The 20,095-nt window shown below is 41.8% G+C and overlaps 1 protein-coding gene across 5 annotated transcripts in view; it reads left to right on the forward strand.

The window, feature by feature from the left end:
* LOC122539732 (sorting nexin-11-like) overlaps positions 1-20,095 on the forward strand; it is a 126,066-nt gene that overhangs the window by 16,296 nt on the left and 89,675 nt on the right. For all 5 annotated transcript variants that reach the window (XM_043674763.1, XM_043674762.1, XM_043674764.1 and 2 more), the window contains 4 exons: positions 997-1,051; positions 9,087-9,173; positions 15,338-15,438; positions 17,466-17,564. In XM_043674763.1, coding sequence (XP_043530698.1) covers positions 1,028-1,051; positions 9,087-9,173; positions 15,338-15,438; positions 17,466-17,564 — 311 coding nt within the window. In that variant the 5' untranslated portion in view covers positions 997-1,027. The remainder of the gene's footprint in view (positions 1-996; positions 1,052-9,086; positions 9,174-15,337; positions 15,439-17,465; positions 17,565-20,095) is intronic.

Raw genomic sequence — 20,095 nt, forward strand, 5'->3', positions numbered from 1 at the left:
GGGATACATAAGTTGGAGCTTTTTAATATTACATTTAATGGATTTTCATGAAGGAAGGAAGGAATATGTAGCAGTGATGGGAAATAGAGTTAAGCTGCAGAACAATCATGATGTAATTGAATGTCAGGACATGTTAGAGGATCTGACTGGCCTCCTGTTTTATAAAATGAAGAAAGCTTTCAAAATTGTTTTATTTTTCTTTTATTCCTATCTGGGGATCTGGACTTTTGATTACAACAGAGGCTTCATGGACTTGGCAGCTAATCAGTGTCTCGTATAGCTTGGGCATTCTAAGAGTGTCGGCCTAAGTAATAAATGTCAGCAGCACATTACCCACACAAGTGGAGCAGCAATGTCACAACTCTATCCAATTCATTTCTTAGCAAACAAAGAAGCTAAAGAACTGCAGATGCTGGAAGTCAGATACAAAAACAGAAACTGCTGGTAAAGCTCAGCAGTTCTGGCAGCATCTGAGGAGGGAAAGCAGAGTTAACATTTCGTGTCCAGTTCTGAAGAAGTGCCACAGGGTCCCAAATGTTAACTTTGCTCACTCTGCACAGATGCTGCCAGACCTGCTGAGTTTTTCCATTCCTCAGTATTCCATACATCGGTATCTTCTCCTGCTCAACTCAAAGCTTCAGGATCAGAAACTCCAAAGGAATTCACAAACCTCCCTTTCCTTAGCCAAGGAAGTTGAAACTAATCAAGGCTGTGTTAACTGCTTCCTGGGCTGAGAGCTAATTAATGAAACACATTCTCTATTTGACTAAAATGTTCCATGATCTGAGATAAATTAGTGAGCTTTGTTAGACCTTGCAATGTGAGCTGAAGGTTTGCAAAGATGGTTTCAGGAGAAGCTTCTTTCAACTGAGCTTATTTTGAATGCTGTGTTTCGTTAAGCATGATACATTGTTCTGAAATTATCAAATACGCCGAGAGATTGTAGCATCAATGTGAAAATCATATCAATTTACTTTGTATGTTTTGCTCTGACAGATGTTACTCTGATTCTTCAACTGAAAACAAAATGATGAAAGACCAAGAAGAGGAGGTAAGAATTGGTTCCTGAAATTTTCGCTATGATAAGGTTTCTGTGAATGCTAGTACTTGTCTCCAGTAATCCACCTGAGTGGTTACTTTTTCATTAGTAAGCTCAGATAATAAGAATCGGGAACAGAGTGGAGCTCTTTCCTTTAGAAAAGGCTATGGTGAGGAAGATCGCCCGGAGACCCTAAGATTGATACCAAAGATGTAAAATCAATGTTTTATTCTGTGGGAGAACATAAAATAGCAATTAAGAAAATCCAATAATCAGAAAAATCCAGAGTACGATCAGAATGTGAAACTGGGAGTAGTTGAGGCAAACAGCATCAAGGCATTTAAGGGAAAGCTAGACAAGTACAGGAGGGGAAATAGAATAAAAAGATATACAGAAAATATGAGATGAAATAGGTTGCAAGGAAGTGTGTGCACAGCATGAATTGTCCTGTTGGGCTGAATGGCCTGTTTCTGGGATGTAAATACTTTGTAATTTGATATTATAATAAGCGAGCCTGATTTTGTGTTTGCTCAGTGTTATATGTACACTTTACAGTTGCTGTTATAGCAATTGTCAGAGTCCTCTGCTATGTTTTGTATTCCTTATATCTAATCCATTATTACTGGGGTTAATGGTAGTGCCCCAACTGACTCAAATCTATGCATATGTCCATTGCATCCTACTCAAATCCTTCAAAATCTAAGTCACGTTGAAAACAGAGCTATATCTAAAACCTTGCAGTCTGTACCCTAACTTGTATCGGCTGTCACATCCTCTTTGCTCACTGACCCTACACTGACCCACCAAACCCTCTAGATTACAACCTCATCCTTGTTTTAGAAGATTATAGCGCAGTACAGGCCCTTCAGCCCTTGAAGTTGTACCAAGCTGTGAAACCAATCTGAAGCCCATCTAACCTACGCTATTCCATTCTCGTCCATATGCCTATCCAATGACCATTTAAATGTGCTTAAAGTTGGTGAGTCTACTACTGTTTTGAATCTCCTTTATGATCTCACTTATCTTGGTAACCTTCTCCTGCCCCATCCAAGATCTCTGCAGCCCTCCAAGTCTGACCTCTTGATCTTAATCACTCTACTGTTGTCAGCTATACTTTCAATTGCCTGGCCCAAGGAGTGTAATAGACAGCTTTCTTATCCAGTAATCCTGCTAAAAAGGAATATGAGCTCGAATCCCACTGTGAAGATGATCTGAAGAAAAATTGGAAATGAAAATTGATAAACCGTCACATTGTGTAAGAAGTATTGGTGCGTTGTTGTACTTTAGGGATGGAAACCTAGGGGCTTCAGTTAGCTCTTAAATGTCACTGAAGTGACCAGAGAAGTTTCACCACTTTCTCAGAGGAACCAGGACTGGGTAATAAATGCTTGCTTTGCCAGAATAAAAATTGATACCTGCCACACTAAGGAGATTAATACCATGTGGGTATTCACTATAATTACAACTCAGTATCACCTTGATTCTTGTTAAGCAGCATCACAATACATGTAGGAGCACAGAATAAAGCCTATTTATTAGCAGTGAGTTGAATTTACAGGAAATTATGGGCGGCACGGTGGCACAGTGGTTAGCACTGCTGCCTCACAGCGCCAGAGACCCGGGTTCAGTTCCCACCTCAGGTGACTGTCTGTGTGGAGTTTGCACATTCTCCCCGTGTCTGCGTGGGTTTCCTCTGGGTGCTCCGGTTTTCTCCCACACTCCAAAAATGTGCAGGTTAGGTGAATTGGCCAAGCTAAATTGCCTGTAGTGTTAGGTGAAAGGGTAAATGTAGGGGAATGGGTCTGGATGGGTTGCGCTTTGGCAGGTCGGTGTGGACTTTTTGGGCCGAAGAGCCTGTTTCCACACTGTAAATAATCTAATCTAAAAGTAATCTAATCTAATCTAAAAACTGAGATTATGCAGGATTACATTTGAATTTTCTCCCTAACTACTCCTGCTGAAATCCCATTTGCAGAAATCTAACACTTAAGATTTTCCACAGCCCAGCAATTAATTATTTCTATGATCAGAATATCTCTTAATTCATGTTTTAATTCTCATGAGTAAAATGTTTTCATGGACATAGACTGATAATGTTATTTAGTCCTGGAAGCAGTTGTTGGTTTTTCTCTCATTATGACCCCTACACCAATGTGAATATTGGCATTGTTCATGTCCAAATTTTAGTTGCATTTTAATTGTCATTTCACCTTCTACATTTTAGTTGCAATGTTTTGAGGATTTCTTTTCAAAAAATGTGTTTCAACAACATTGTTTTGTTTCACATAGAGCTCATAAGTATTGGGAAATTATCAAAGTGGATTTTATGAACATAATGATTCGGAACAGAAATAGACCATTTGGCCCTTCAAGCCTGGTCCACCTTTCAATAGAATCATGGCTGTATTCCAAATTCCACATTTCTATCTAAACCCCACCTAACCTTTGATTCTTCCGCCTAACAAGAATCTACCTACCTCAACTTTAAAAGTATTAAAGTAACGCTCCTCCACTGCTTCTGAAGGAGAGGTCCAAAGTGTCTCAAACTCTGAGAGAAAGAAAACCTCTGGTCCCTATCCTAAAAGGGCAACCCCAATTTCAAAACTTACTCTGAAGAGCCAATATCCGTTGATCATTCAGGATCTTAAAAAAAACTTAATCAAATAACTTCACATTCTTCTTGTTAGGAAAATACATCCAGCCTGTCCAGTCTTTTCTCATAAGACTACGCACTCCTTCCAGATATGAGTCTAATGAACTGTTTCCAATGCATTTGCATCCTTGTGAGAGGGAAAAGATTTAAAAGGGGCAACTTTTTCACGCAAAGGGTGGTGCTCATATGGAATGAGCTGCCAGAGGATGTGGTGGAGGCTGGTACAATTACAACATTTAAAGGGCATCTGGATGGGTATATGAATAGGAAGGGTTTAGAGGGATATGGGCCAGGTGCTGGCAAATTGGACTAGATTAAATAAGGACATGTGATTGACATGGGCGAGTTGGACCGAAGGGTCTGATTCTGTGCTGCACATCTCTATTACTCTGTGTGGTCTCACCAGTGCCCTGTATAACTGAAGCACAATATACTTACTCTCATGTTCAATTCTTGAAGTAAAGACATGCATCCATCAGCTTTCTTATTCACTTGTACTTGCATACTGACATTTTGTGGTTTATGTACTACAATGCCCAGACCCTTCTGTGTCTTGGAATTCTGTAGTCATTTCCCATTTAAATAATACTATGCTTTTGTTTTGTTTAATTTTTCCTGCCAAAGTGACCAACTTCACATTTTCGGAAAATATATTCCATCTGTCAGATTTTTGCCCACTCACTTAACCTATCTCTATCGGTCTGCATTCTGTTATGTCATTTTAATGACATGCTTTCTTACCCATCTTTGTGCCATCTGTATATTTAGTACCTTGCCTTCAAATCCTCTTAATAAGCCAATGATATGAATTTTAAAAATTGAAGGCCAGTACAGACCCTTGTGGCACCCCACTTGTCCCAAGTTGCCAATCTGAAGTATTAGAAACATTGAAAATAGGAGTAGAAGTTTGCCATTCAGCTTCTGGATGCACAGTCTGTACAACCCAGTCAATCGATTCTCTTGTCCAAATCATTTATACATAATATGAACAGCTTGGACCCAAGCACTGATCCCAGCAGTACCCCACTTGTCACTGCCTTCCACTCTGAAACAACTCATTTATTCCCACTTTATTTCCTGCCTGCTAACCAATTCTCAATCCATGCTAATATATCACTGCCTATCCCATGTGCTTTGATTTTTCATAAAACAATGCAGTCTACTTTGATTAACCACACGTTTTCTGAGTTTTCTCAAGTGCCCAGTTACATTCTCCTTAATGATGTATTCAAACTGTTTCTTGATGAAAGATGAAAAGCTAACTGACCTAGTTTCCTGTTTATATACACCCCTCCCTTTTTGCATAGATGAGTTATATTTTCTCCTTTTAAGTCCAATAAACCCTTCCAGAATCAACAAATTTTGGAAAAGTAACACCAACATAACCACTACTTCATCAGCCACCACTTTGAATACTCTAGAATGATGACCATCAGGTCCAAGAGACTAATTAACCCACAACTCAATGAACTTACATCAGTTCTGCTTCCCTGATTATTAATTTTCCTAAATTCCTCTCTTCCTTTAACCTCCTGATTTACAGGTGTTACAAGGATTTTTTTGGTATCCTCAATAGTGAAGATAGAACCAAAATATTTATTCATCACATCTGCCATTTCTTTATTATCTACTATTAAGTCCTCATTCTCGCCCTCTAATGGAACAACACTCATAGAGTCATAGAATCATACAACACGGAAACAGACCCTTCAACCCAACTCTTCCATGCCAACCAGGTTTCTCAAATCAACCTAGTCCTATTTGCCTGCATTTGACCCATATCCCTTCGAGCCTCTCCTATCCATGTATCTATCCAAATGTCTTCTAAATGTTGTAATTGTACTCACCTCTACTACCTCCTCTGGCACGTCATTCCATACATGCATCACCCTCTTTGTGAAAAGTTGCTCCTCAGGATCTTTTAAATTTTTCCCCCCTCACCTTAAACCTATGCCCTCTTGTTTTGGACTCCCCCACTCTGGAGAAAAGACTTTGCTATTCACCCTCATAATTTTATAAACCTCTATGAGGTCACCCCTCAGCCTGTGATGCTCCAACCGAAAACATGTCCCAGCCTAACCAGCCTCTCATAACTCAAACTTTCCAGTCTTGATAACAGTCTTGTGAATCTTTTTTGCACTCTTGCAGGTGTAATAACATTCTTTCTATAGCAGGGCGACCAGAATTGTACGCAGTGCTCAAAATGTGCCAATGTTGTGTCATACTATGCTGTACAGACCATTGGTGAGGCCACTTTTAGAATACTGCATGCAATTCTGGTCTCCCTCCTATAGAAAGAATGTGGTGAAACTTGGAAGCGGTCAGAACAGATTTACAAGGAGGTTGCCAGAGTTGGAGTGTTTGAGCTATAGGGCGAGGCTAAATAGACTGGGTCTATTTTCCCTGGAGCGTCGGAGGCTGAGCGGTGACCTTATAGAGGTTTATCAAATCATGACTGGCGTGGATAGGGTGAATAGATAAGGTCTTTTCCCCAGTGTGGGAGTCCAAAACTGGAAGGCATAGGTTTAAGGGTGAAAGGGAAACGATTTAAGAGAGATCTAAGGGGCAACGTTTTCACGCTGTCAGAAGAACTGGTGGAAGCTGTTATGTTTACAACATTTAAAAGGCAGGTGGATGGGTATATGAATAGGAAGGGTTTAGAGGGATATGGGTCAAATGCTGGCAAAAAACATTTGATTAATTTAGGGTATCTGGTCAGCATGGACATGTTGATCTGAAGGGTTTGTTTCCATACTGTACAGCTCTATGACTCCATGTGGTCTTCCCAATATTTTTGCACAGGTATTACATGACATCCCAACTCCTATACTCAGTGTTATGAGCAATGAAACTAAGCATGCCAAATGCCTTCTTCACCACCCTGTCCACCTGTGATGCCACTTTCAAGGAACTATGTACCTGCACCCCCAGGTCTCTATTCGACAACATGCTCCAAGGCCTTACTATTACCTTTTGTTAGTCCTGCCCTGGTTTGCCTTATCAAAATATAACACCTCACATTTATCTGAATTAAATATGTTGGCCCACTGGCCCAGTCGATCAAGATCCCATTGTCCTCTTCGATAACCTTCCTCACTGTCTACTATACCACCAATTTAAATGTCATCTGCAAACTTACTAACCATGCTTCCTATATTCACATCTAAATTGTTTACATAAATTATGAGCAACAGTGGACCCAGCACAGATCCTTGCGGCACACCACTGGCTGCTGGCCTCTACCACTTCCTTCTGTCTCCTACTGTCAAGACAATTGTGTACCCAATTGGCTAGCTCTCCCTGGATCCCATGTGATCTAATGAATCTACCATGCGGAGTCTTGTCAAAGGCCTTGTTAAAGTCCATGTAGACAATGTCTGCTGCTCTGCCTTCATCTATCTACTTAATCAAAACTGAATCCAGTTTGTGAAACACTATTTCCCATCCACAAAACCATGCTGACTATCCCTAATCATTCCTTGCCTTTCCAAACGCATGTAGATCCTGTCTCTCAGAATCCGCTCCAAATCTTACCCATTGCTGATGTTAGGCTGACAGGTTTGTAGTTCCCAGGCTTTTCATTGCAGTCTTCCTTAAATCATGGTACAACATTAGCTACCCTCCAGTCTTCTGACATCTCATCTGTTGCTGTTGATGATACAGATACCTCTATTAGGGGCTCCGCAATTTCTTTCCTAGCTTCCCACAATATCCTAAGGCTACACTAGATCAGATGCCAGGGATTTATAAACTTTTATGTGTTTTAAGACCTCCAGCAGCTCCTTTTCTGTAATATGGCCTCACTTCACTTACTCTTTCCTTTTTTGGATATGTATTGAAACTCTTATTGCCTATTTTTACACTTGGTGCTAACTTTCTTGCATGCTTTAACTTAATTGGCCTAATTAAATTTTTAGTTACTCTTGGCTATTCTTTATATTCTGACCAATCATCTGACGCCACTCATTTTTGTGCCATTATAGGTATTTGTCAAGTTTGATACTTCTTTAAGTAACTCTGGATACTGGGTCCTCCGTTGGGTACTTTCTTTGGAATGGGAATGCAACTAATAGACCTTTCAGCCAGCTCATGTTTCGTGCCCACCTAATTGCCCTCTTTTTATCATTGAAACACAAAGTCATTCATTAATTGTTTCATGTTACATAACGCCAAGTCTAGTGTAGTCTCTTATGTGGTAGTCCCTGAAAGTGATGTTTTAAGAAACTCTCACAGGAGCATTCTACAACTCCTTATCCAAGCTATTATTAACTTGATTTTTCCAGTGAATATGTGGATTAAAGTCACCATAATTATTGACTAGTTTATCTCAGTTTCCACAATCCACTCTCAGTGATACACCATCCAGACCAAAGGTTTGTTGCAATTTTAGAATTGCCTAGCTATGGCCAAGCATGCAGCAGTCCCTGTTGGTGGGGAAACTCCATACCGGCCATGAAAATCAGATCATGTTCTACAAAGTCACTCATAGAACATAGAACATTACAGCGCAGTACAGGTCCTTCGGTCCTCGATGTTGCGCCGACCTGTGAAACCAATCTGATGCTCATCTAACCTACACTGTTCCATTATTATCCATATGTATGTCCAATGCCTATTTAAATGCCCCTAATGTTGGCGAGTTTACTACTATTGCAGGCAGGCCGTTCCACACCCCTACTACTCTCTGAGTGAAGAAACTACCCCTAATATCTGTCCTACATCTATCACCCCTCAATTTAAAGCTATGTCCCCTTGTCTTCGCCATCTGAGGAAAAAGGCTCTCGCTGTCCACCCTATCTAACCCTCTGATTATCTTATATGTCTCGAATAAGTTAACTCTCAACCTTTTTCTCTCCAACGAAAACAGCCTCAGTTCCCTCAGTCTTTTCTCATAAGACCTCCCTTCCATACCAGGCATACTCCCTTCCTAGTAAATCTCCTCTGAATCCTTTCCAAAGCTTCCACATCCTTCCAAAATGTGGTGACCAGAACTGCACACAACACTCCAGGTGTGGCCTTACCAGTGTCTTGTACAGCTGCAGTATGACCTTGTGGCTATGAAACTCAATCCCCCTACCAATAAACACCAACACACCATATGCCTTCTTAACAACCTATCAACCTAGGTGACAACTTTCAGGGATTTATGCACCTGGACACCAAGATCACTTTGTTCACCTACTTAGCCAAAACATTTACCATGAGCCCATTACCATGCATTCCTGTTATTTCTTCTGAAGTGAACTACTTCACACTTTTCTGCATTAAACTCCATTTGCCACTTCTCAGCTCAATTCTGCATCTTATCTCATGCACAACATCCTTTGGCACTATCCACAACTCTGCCTACCTTAGTGTCGGTTTGTGATGTGTTTCACATGTTTTGTTTGGTAGGAATTCATCACTGTGCGAGTGCAGGATCCAAGAATCCAAGACCAGAATTCCTGGGCTTCTTACGTAGATTACAAAATATTCCTCTACGTAAGTACTATACAGTGCACATTATTTACCTGGATGTGTTTTAATTTTTATATTTTTGATGTTGTTATGTTATAGAAGGTGGCCACTCAGCCTATAAGTTCATGCTGGCTTTTTATACTGCAAATCGGTCAGTCCCACTTGCTCATTCTATCCTTGTGTTATTGCCCGTTGATGTTCCTCATGTGCCCATTTTGAAATCATTTATTGTCTCTGCTTCCACCTATTCCAATGGCAGCGAGTTCTATGTCCCTACCATTTACTCTATTCAAATCCTTTTCCTCACATATCCCCTGCATCTCTTACTCAAAACATTAAATCCATGTCCTCTGATCCCTGTACTATCAGTTAATTGAGGCTGCTTTCTATTTTCTATCTTGCCCAAGCCTGTCATAATCTTGCACACCTCTATCAAAATTCTCCTGAATCTCCATTACTTCAAGGATAACAACCTCAGCTTTGCCAACCTAACCTAATAACGAAAGCCCTTGTTCTCTGGGACCATTCTGATAAATCTCTTTTGAACTTCTCAAGATTCCTCACATCTTTAACTAAACTGATCATCAGAAACTGATGCTGTAATCTTGTTGTGGCCTAACCCAAGTTTTATAAAGGTTCAGCATATCAGCAGAAAATTGGACAGACAGGTGTTTTAAATGAAGGTGTGAACCAAAGCACTGCTTTTCATTTATTATTTTGTGGGCTGCTCATGTCACTGGCAAGGCCAGCATTTGTTTCCCTTCCCAACTGCCCTGGACCTAGGTGGCTTGCTACACCTTCACAGAGGGCAGTTAAGAGTTGACACCAGATCCCTGGAAATCAAATTAAATGTTGGCCAAACCAAGTAAGGATACCAGATTTCCTTCATTAATGTACATTATTGAAAATCAGATCTTTATGACGATCGATAATAATTTCATGCCCGCTATTATTGAGACCAGCTTTCAGTTCCACGTTTTTACCATTTGAAATCAAATTCCAACAGCTGCCGTAGTGGGATTTGAAACCACACCTTGGAGCATTAGCCTGAGCCCCTGGATTACTAGTCTGGTGACATTACCAGTATGACAATTCTCTTTCTCTAAAGGTGACCCCTCCAGCTGTCTATTTCACTGATGTATCAGCCTACCTTGTCTGTTCAACTCCTGGATTGGGCCTGGAATCAGAAATCTCTGAGTTAGAGAGCTATGTGTGCCCCTACTGAGCTTCAGAAATAGTTTAATTTGGGGCAGTAAGAACAATCCTCAAATTAGAGCTGGACCATTTAGGAATGAGCAGTTTTTACACACGCACACTTCCTCCAAGCTTCCCCTCTGAAAACATAGGTGAATTGTTTGTGAGTTGAAATTTTTAAGCCTGAGATTTATATTAGCTGATGGTATCAAAGAATATGGAGCAAAGATGGGAAAATGGAGTTGACAAACAACTTATCTATGATCGAATTCAAGGCTAGATACAGTACTTTCTGGTGTTTGGAAGATTCAAAAGTGACTTAATTCAAGCATCTAAGAATCTGAGGATATTTGACCAGGTGGATGTTTTGTGGGAACATCTCAAACTAGGACTCATAGTTTTAAAAACAAGCAGTCACCTATTTAAGACAGAGATGAGGATACTTTTTTTTACTGTGGGCTGAGAGGCTTTGGAATTTCCCAAAAGGTACTGAATGCAGAATCTTTAAAAAGTTTTAGGATAGAGGTAGATTCTTGATTCCCAAGGGGGCTGAAAGAATATGTAGGAATGTTAAGGTTAAAATCAAATTAGCCATGATCTTATTGAATGGTAGAGCTGGCCATAAGGGCCACATGGTCTACTCTAGTTTTTTGTTTGCAGGTTCATTCAGGCTTGAGTGGTTGAATAGCCTTCTTCCATTTCTGTGATTACTGGAATCTTCTCATGTTGCCTCTAGCCTTGTGTCGTTGTGGCATCTGTCGTCAAGCTGGTTCCAGATCTCTGCCAAACTGCAGTATAGTTAATAGGCGACAAATAAATGCAGCCCACATATGAGACACTATTTGAGTTTCTCTCCTGTGGTGAACCCCATGTTATCTGCTAGGGACCTGCTAGCAATGTCCTCCTTTTCCGTTTAATGACTGTTTGTGCATGCACCAGTTATATTTGCTCGTGACCGTTATCGTCTCTGCATTTAAAACACTCAACAAAACAGGAACATTGTTTGTCATGATTCCAAGCTTCAACTACCTGACCCTCCGATGTGTATCAACCAACTGTCCCCTATGAATGTGTTCACTGTTGCAGCAGCATCTTTCTGTATGTGGAAAGTATCATCAACCCTTTGGCTCAGCAGCTCTTTTTTTTCTTTATTCTTTCCTGGGATGCAGTTATTGCTGGCATGGCAAGTAGTTTCTGCCTGTCCTCAGTTACTCTTGAACTGAGTGGCATTTTTGGCCATTTCAGGGGGACAGTTAATCTGTGGGTCAAGAGTTTCGTATAGGTCAGATGAAGTGAAGCAGCAAATTGCTTCCCAAAATGGCCCCAGTGAACCAGATGGGCTTTTATGATAATTATGTTTTCATGGTCACCATTACTGACACTGGCTTTCAATTCCAAATATTATTAATTGAATTTAAATTCCTCCAGTGTTCCAACCCATGTCCCCAGAGAATTAGCCTGAATCTGTGCTTAAGTAGTCCAGTGACGCTACGACCATGTCACCATCTCCCTTCACATGTGAACCGAGGGCAAGAGTATCCGGTTTTTGTCCATAATGTAGGCGCAATGGAGTTTGGTCCTGTCAGTGCCACACTTAGAGTCATGGAGTTATTGAGCTGTATGGCACTGAAACAGATCAACTCGTCCATGCCAATCAGATATCCTAAATTAATCTAGTTCTATTTACCAGCATTTGGCCTGTATCCTTCTAAATCCTTCCTAATCATACATACTATTCCAGCTGTCTTTTAAGTGTTGTAATTGTAGCAGCTTGCACCACTTCCTTTGGTATCTCGCTCCTTATATGCACCCTTTGCGTGAAAAGGTTACCCATTAGGTCCCTTTTAAATCTTTCCGCGCTCACCTTAAACTGATGCACTTTCGTTCTAGACACCCATACCCCTACCCTGGGGAAACGACCTTGACTATTCAGCATATCCATGTCTCTCATGATTTTATAAACTTCCATAAGGTCACCCCTCAGCCTCCGATGCTCCAGAGAAAACAACCCCAGCCTATTCAGCCTCTCTCTGTAGCTCAAATCCTCCAACCCTGGCAACATCCTTGTAAATCTTTTCTGAACCCTTTCAAGTTTCACAACATCTTTACTATAGGAGGGAGACCAGAGTTGAACACAGTATTCCAAAAGTGGCCTAACCAATGTCCTGTACAGCCACAATATGACCTCCTAATTCCTGTGCTTAATGCACAGACCAATAAAGGCAAGCATTCCAAATGCCTTCTCCACTAGCCTGTCTATCTGCAACTCCACTTTCAAGCAACTATGAACCTAGACTCTGTTCAGTAACACTCCTCAAGACCTTACCATTAAGTGTAGAAAATGTGAGTGTGTGGTCAAGAGCAGGCATTGTGTCCTGTTTTCCTTACTTACTCGGCTCATGGTGTTGAGGTTTATTGTCATACCTCAGCCCTGTCCTCGCTTAGCACAGCTGGCTCTACAGACCTGGGGTGAATTTGGAAGCTTTGTGATGCTGAGTGTTAGACTGTAATTGTCAAACGAAGCAGAGCAAGACATAACGACAATTCTTTCATGCTGTACAAAAGTGAGTTGTTGTGATCTGGAATATGCTCCCTGAGGGTGGTGGTAGTGAGGAGAAAGTGAGGTCTGCAGATGCTGGAGATCAAAGTTGAAACTTTATTGCTGGAACAGCACAGCAGGTCAGGCAGCATCCAGGGAACAGGAGATTCGACGTTTCGGGCACAGGCCCTTCTTCAGGAATGAGCAGAGAGTGTTCAGCAGTGGTAGTGAACCTAGTAATGACTCTCAAAACAGAATTAAACACAAGGACATAAGAAAACAGGACAGTTGTAGACCAAATGGCCTCTCGAGTCTACTCTGGCATTCCATAACATCATGGCTGAAGTGATCATAGCCTCTATTAGACTTTCTTTGCCTGAATTTGCTAATCCTGGAGCCCCTTATAGTTCATGGAACTGTTTCTTTTCAGCCTTGAGTCTATTCAATGACACAGCCTCCACAATCCTCTGAGGTAGAGAATTCCGTGGATATATGACCTAATAGAGATTAAATTCCTCCTCATTTCCATTGTAAAAAGACCAGCTAATTAATGGAATAAATGCTTGATGGGGAAAGGACATGTAGGGTTACGTGGAAATAGCAGAGGAATGAGCTTGATTTAGTTATAGAATCATAGAGATGTACAGCACAGAAATAGACCCCTTAGTTCAACTCATTCATGTCAACCAGATATCCTAAATTAATCCAATCCCATTTACCAGCACTTGGCCCATATCCGTCTAAACCTTTTCTAATCAGATGCCTTCTAATGGTACCAGCTTCCACAACTTCTGGCAGCTCATTCGATATACGCACCTCTTAGGTCCTTTTTTAAATCTTTCCCCTCACCTTAAACCTATGCCCTCTAGTTCTGGACTCCCCCAACCTCAATCCATGCCACTCATGATTTTATAAACCTTAAATGGTCACCTCTCAGCTTCCAATGCTCCAGGGAAAACAGTCCCAGCCCATTCAGCCTCTCCCTATACCTCAAACCCTCCAACCCTGGCAACATCCTTTCTGAATGCTTTCAAAATATTTTCTGAACCCTTTCAAGTTTCACAACATCCTTTCTATACGAGGGAGACTTTTAAAAAGGCTGTCACAATAATGCAAATGCCTTCCTCCCACACTGATAATTCTCTACACTGTTACAACCAAGGCTGGAAGAGTGCATTGTGGCTGTAGTCCACTATTCCGTGTGGGCGGCACGGTGGCACAGTGGTTAGCACTGCTGCCTCACAGTGCCAGAGACCCGGGTTCAATTCCCGACTCAGGCGACTGTCTGTGTGGAGTTTGCACATTCTCCCCGTGTCTGCGTGGGTTTCCTCCGGGTGCACCGGTTTCCTCCCACAGTCCAAAGATGTGCAGGTCAGGTGAATTGGCCATGCTAAATTGCCTGTAGTGTTAGGTAAAGGGGTAAATGTAGGGGAATGGGTGGGTTGCGCTTCGGCGGGTCGGTGTGGACTTGTTGGGCCGAAGGGCCTGTTTCCACACTGTAAGTAATCTAATCTAATCTAATCTATTCCATGGATCACAACATCAAATAAAAATTCATTTCCTGATGGTCACTTAAATATGATATGGAAAGCACTTAAATAAAAAGATCTTTCAACCAGGTTTCTTAAATTCAGTCATTGGTTTATTATCAAAACAATACATATTCAATGAAGATGCAATAATTAGTTAACATATGCTGTTGGTACTATGGTTGTATAGCTGTTTATCCCTGTAAATACTCACACGTATGTACACACTTCATTGGAAAAGTGAACAAGGATTTCTCCCTCCAGAGGTTTACTTTCTTAAGAAAAGGAAAATACTTTCTGGCCATTAAGGTTACTCTTGAAGGTAAAGAGAATGAGGTGTAGAATGTTCTGACTTCTGCCATTCTGATGTTCTGATGTTCTGGCATGTGGTCAAGTCATGTCTTGGCAACCGCATCTTTCTCAGGAAACACAATATTAAGAAACTCTTTCTTTCAGAAGAAGAATAAACCAATGTCGCCCTGAACTCAAAAAGATAATTTTTCCCCAGAAATTGGCAAGGTCAGTTGTGTGGCCCATCCTCACAGTTTTCTTGTCACCCAACTAATTGCTGACCCCCTCCCCCCGCACTCTCCATCCAGCTACTGTTTAAGCAGCCCCAGCAGGGGGCAACAGCAGAACGTGAATTCTTACCAATTGTGTGATTTCTAGGAAATTTAAATTTAAAAGAAAAGCTCCAGTGATCACAGTGACACTTCAATTACCTCTTTCAGAGAAACTACTCCAGCTATTTCCACAAAATTTGAAATAAATTCACTTTTCCATAATCCTCCAAAACATAAGGCCTTCAAGAGATATTAAATATGGCGTATCCTCATGGCAAAGGCAGGAGGGAGACAAGATTGGTTGTTTTTGGCTGTCAAATAGTAACAAAGTTAACTGAAAGGCCTTTTGCTGTTCTGTTTCAGACAAACAGTAAGGCATTTACAGTAAAGACTTCCTGTGTGCGGAGACGATATCGTGAATTTGTATGGCTGAGGCGTCAGCTCCAGAAGAATGCTGGATTAGTGTAAGTACCGTTCCGAATACAACTCCTACTCCTAATGGCCAGAGCACTAGGATTACCCATGTTGAACTACACACACAAAACAGGGCACAATTCGCAAACGGAGTCCCCTGGAAATACATTGTTTGCTGTTCTGTAAATAATCCTGGGATCATGCCTGCTGACCATCACTGGCACTGCTGGTACTTGAGCTGCCTTTGGAAGGACACCTCATCATGTCAACCATTGCTTTGTTGATAGGACAAAGGGATCTTTTATATGTGTTAAGGTCTCATCAGAAAGATAACACTTCTGATAGTGCAGTACTCCATGTGTGTGTCAATTTGGAATTTGCACTCAGGTCTCTGAAATGGAACTTGAGCCCATGACAGTCTGAATTCAAATATAAAAGTGCTACTTACTAAACCAGTCAACAAAGAAAAAATGACCAATTCTATTCACAGTTCGAACTTGCCAGGCAGGACCTTCCACAGATTTCGAAAGCTCTCTTGGCATTGAAAACCGCACTTGATTAGTAATGGGTAGTGGCCTAAATTCCAGCTACCATCCTGTGGATTACCGTATTCCCCACTCATTCCCAATCCTTTCTTCTGTTATGGACCAGACCATACCCCCTCAAAATATATTAAAAGATAGCCATGACACTAACAGTTTCTTATTTTAAAGGTAAGTGTAAGACATTGCAATCCAGATGTGGATTTGGGCGGCACGGTGGCACAGTGGTTAGCGCTGCTGCCTCACAGCGCCAGAGACCCGGGTTCAATTCCCGCCTCAGGCGACCGACTGTGTGGAGTTTGCACGTTCTCCCCGTGTCTGCGTGGGTTTCCTCCGGGTGCTCCGGTTTCCTCCCACAGTCCAAAGATGTGCAGGTCAGGTGAATTGGCCATGTTAAATTGCCCGTAGTGTTAGGTAAGGGGTAAATGTAGGGGTATGGGTGGATTGCGCTTCGGCGGGGCGGTGTGGACTTGTTGGGCCGAAGGGCCTGTTTCCACACTGTAATGTAATCTAATCTAATGTAATCTAATCTAATCTTAAAGATGCAATTTTATTGGTCAAACTACTCGACTTTAATCAAAAAACACTATTTACACCAAATTTAAAATGCAGACAAAATAAAAAGATTAGAATGGCTTAACTGTAACTCTCAACGTTTAATAATAATATATATATAAACTGCTAGTAATGTTCCGCCTTGGGACCCTGCAACAACATGGCTTCAAGGTGGATTTCATCAGTTTCCTCATTTCCACTCCCCCCGCCACCCCCAACTTATTCCAGTTCCAACCTTCCAACTCGGCACCACCCTCATGACCTGTCCTACCTGTTCATCTTCCTTCCCATCTCTCCCTCCGCTCTCCTCTCCGACCTATCACCATTACCCCCACCTCTGTCTACCTATCACAGTATCAGCTACCTTCCCCCCCTCAGCCCCACCCCCTCCCGTTTATCTCTTCACCCCCTAAGCTCCCAGCTTCATTCTTGCCCGAAACATCGATTTTCCTGCTCCTCGGATGCTGCCTGACCTGCTGTGCTTTTCCAGCACCCCACTTTGAACTCTGATCTCCAGCATCTGCAGTCCTTGCTTTCTCTTAGTAATTTTATAGTCCAGCTGTTACTTGTTTTTTCATTTTAGAGTTCCAATATTCTTCCTGATGTTACTTCTTAGTGACTTAGCTCTCAGCCTACTCATTTAGCTTTTGGCTCTTTGAGAGGAACATTCTGATATTAAAAAGTGAAAGAACTGCAGGTGCTGTAAATCAGAAACAAAACTGAAATTGCTGGAAAAACTCAGCAGGTCTGGCAACAGCTGTGGAGAGAAATCAAGAGTTAATGTTTTGGGTCCAGTTCTGAGGAAGGGTGACTGGACCTGAAATGTTAACTCTGCTTTCTCTCCACAGATGCTGTCAGAACTCCTGAGCTTGTTCAGCAATTTCTGTATTTAATTCTGATATTAATGTTTTAATTAACAGGTTTGGCCCACACACTTCAGCCAAAATGTAAAGAGTCATTTGTTTCTTTTGTTTTCACAGACCCCTCCCAGAGCTACCAGGCAAGAAACCATTTTTCCAAGTTAATGACATTGAAAGTATAGAGAGAAGACGCCAAGGTTTGCAGCAGTTTCTGGAAAAGTAAGTGCAGTGAGAGGATGTAATAACAATTGATTTAATCTGCGTTACCGAGGAGCCATTGTTAAGGGCTCATCCTTTGTTTATATTTCCAACTCTCTTTCTCTGTGCCAGGGTTTGATTCTCCACAGATCAATGCAGAATTCCCGTATTACAATTATGCAATCTGTTTGAACAGACAGCGATAGGCTCGTGGGCCACAGAGTGATTGGAGATCATTGCTGAGTTCAGACTTCATTACCATCCTCCCCCTCCATCACTCAAATGTGACAAGAGGGATTTGTGGATTCTGGTAATGTCTGTGTGTGTGTGTGGGATCAGAGTCGTTATTGCCATTCTGGGTGAGATCTTCCAACTCTGCTTGGCTCAGGGATTGAGCCTGACATTTTATACAGCAGATATTATTGTTGTCAGAGAGGGAGAATATACTCATTCGTTTACGTGCTCAAGAGTGTTTTTACCTCTGTCTGGGCTGCAAATCCACTTATGGTTTTACCACTCGCCCCCACCCCCCGCCCCCAGCCCCCCCCCCACCCCCCCGGCCATCTTTAGCATTTATATTAGCCTTTTCCAGCTACATTCAGTCCCTAGACTTGAAATGTTAATTCTGCTTTCTTGCCACAGATGCTGCCAGACCTGCTGAGTTTTTCCAGCAATTTCTGATTTTGTTTCTGAATTCCAGCATCCATACTTCTTTTGGTTTCTTACTGATGGTACAGGGGGTTGGTTTAATGACTGAAGACCATGGCTTAATAGATAATGTTTGAATCAAAACTAAAATGCTAGCAAATAAGTTAAGAATTTAGAGTCAGAGAGTTATACAGCACACAAACTGATAGTTAGTTAGTTTAAGTGAGCTTTCCCTGATCATACTGAGTTAATGTGACATGAATATGCACTTAATACTTTATTTGGAGATTGAATTCCTGGAGTCCTGACCTACTATAAAGCTTTTGGCATTGACTCTGTCCCAAATCTACAGGGAAATTGCTATGAGCATGAATGGGGCCAATTTGGGGAGTTCCATGGTTCTCTACTCTACTGGGAACCAAGAGTATTGGGAGGCTTTTGCACTGAGAGTCCCAGCCTTTGAAAAGATTGTTGACGTGGAATGCATTGCTCTGTCAGAATTGCATGCTGACCCAGATTTTCCTAGAGGAACTACTACTTCCCCACCCTGTCAACTTTTCCCTTTTCCCCCCCCTCACCATCACTCTCTTCCCAGTTAATTCAGAGCACAACTTCTTGCTTGTATTACTGCATTAAACAATGTTAAATTTCAGAATACAGTCACCCCTGTAATTGCCTTGTTTCAGTACCAAGAAGCTGTGTTGCTATTTGATCTTTATTATCTATTTTGATTCCGGTAACAATTATTAAAATAACTAGAGCAGTCTGAAGTGAAGCTGATGTGAATTATGTTTACACTTGTTTTATTTGCTGTTTGGGGCACCATCTAGTGGCAGGCTCTGGTAGCATAACCTAATGTTCATAACCCCAGATTAGGCACAAGCTCTGGACCTAAACTTCGGGCTGAATTTTACCAGAAATATGTGTCTTATGATTCTGCTCCACAACCACCTGATGAGGAAGCAGCAGTTCGATAGCTAGTGCTTCCAAGTAAACCAGTTAGACCATAACTTGGTGTTGTGTGATTTTTTAATTTTGTCCACCCCAGTTCAACACCGACATCTCCAAATCATGATTACCAGAAATCTCTAAGTGTCATTTTTGTCGCGTTTCCTGGAGGATTTCAATCCATGAGGGCTAGTGAGTTTTCTCGTGCTATTGTCTCAAACTCTGCCTCACTAATTTCACACCATGTCTCATGGTGCCCCTCTCATCCAGTGATAGCCTGACACTCTCTCATGCTGTAGGTGGAAGACCTTACTACTGCCAGGCATCCTGGGATTCCGGGTGCTGGCCCATGCCTGAAAGGCCATTTTGCACGAGGACAAGGTGCCAGGCAATCCAAGAGTTTGCATATTCTCCCTCTCTCTGTGTGAGTTTCCTCCGGGTGTTCCAGGTTCCTCCCACAATCCAAAGATGTGCAGGTTAGGTGAATTGGTCATGTTAAATTGTTAGTTGTGAATGGGATGTGCAGGCTAGGTGGGTTAGTCATGGGAAATGCAGAGTTACATGTATCGGATAGGGGGTTTGACACTGGGTGAGAGAGTTATAGAGATGTACAGCATGGAAACAGGTTCAACCTGTCCATGCCGACCAGATATCCCAAACCAATCTAGTCCCACCTGTCAGCACCTGGCCCATATCCCTCCAAACCCTTTCTATTCATATACCCATCCAAATGCCTCTTAGATGTTGCAATTGTACCAGCCTCCACCACATCCTCTGGCAGCTCATTCCATACATGTACCACCCTCTGCATGAAAAAGTTGCCCCTTAGGTCTCTTTTATATCTTTCCCCTCTCACCCTAAACCTATGCACTCTAATTCTGGACCCCCTGACCCCAGGGAAAAGACTTTGTCTATTTATCCTATCCATGCCCCTCATAATTTTGTAAACCTCTATA

This window comes from Chiloscyllium plagiosum, chromosome 33, assembly GCF_004010195.1.
Source record: "Chiloscyllium plagiosum isolate BGI_BamShark_2017 chromosome 33, ASM401019v2, whole genome shotgun sequence".
In the NCBI taxonomy this organism is placed as follows: Eukaryota; Metazoa; Chordata; class Chondrichthyes; order Orectolobiformes; family Hemiscylliidae; genus Chiloscyllium; species Chiloscyllium plagiosum.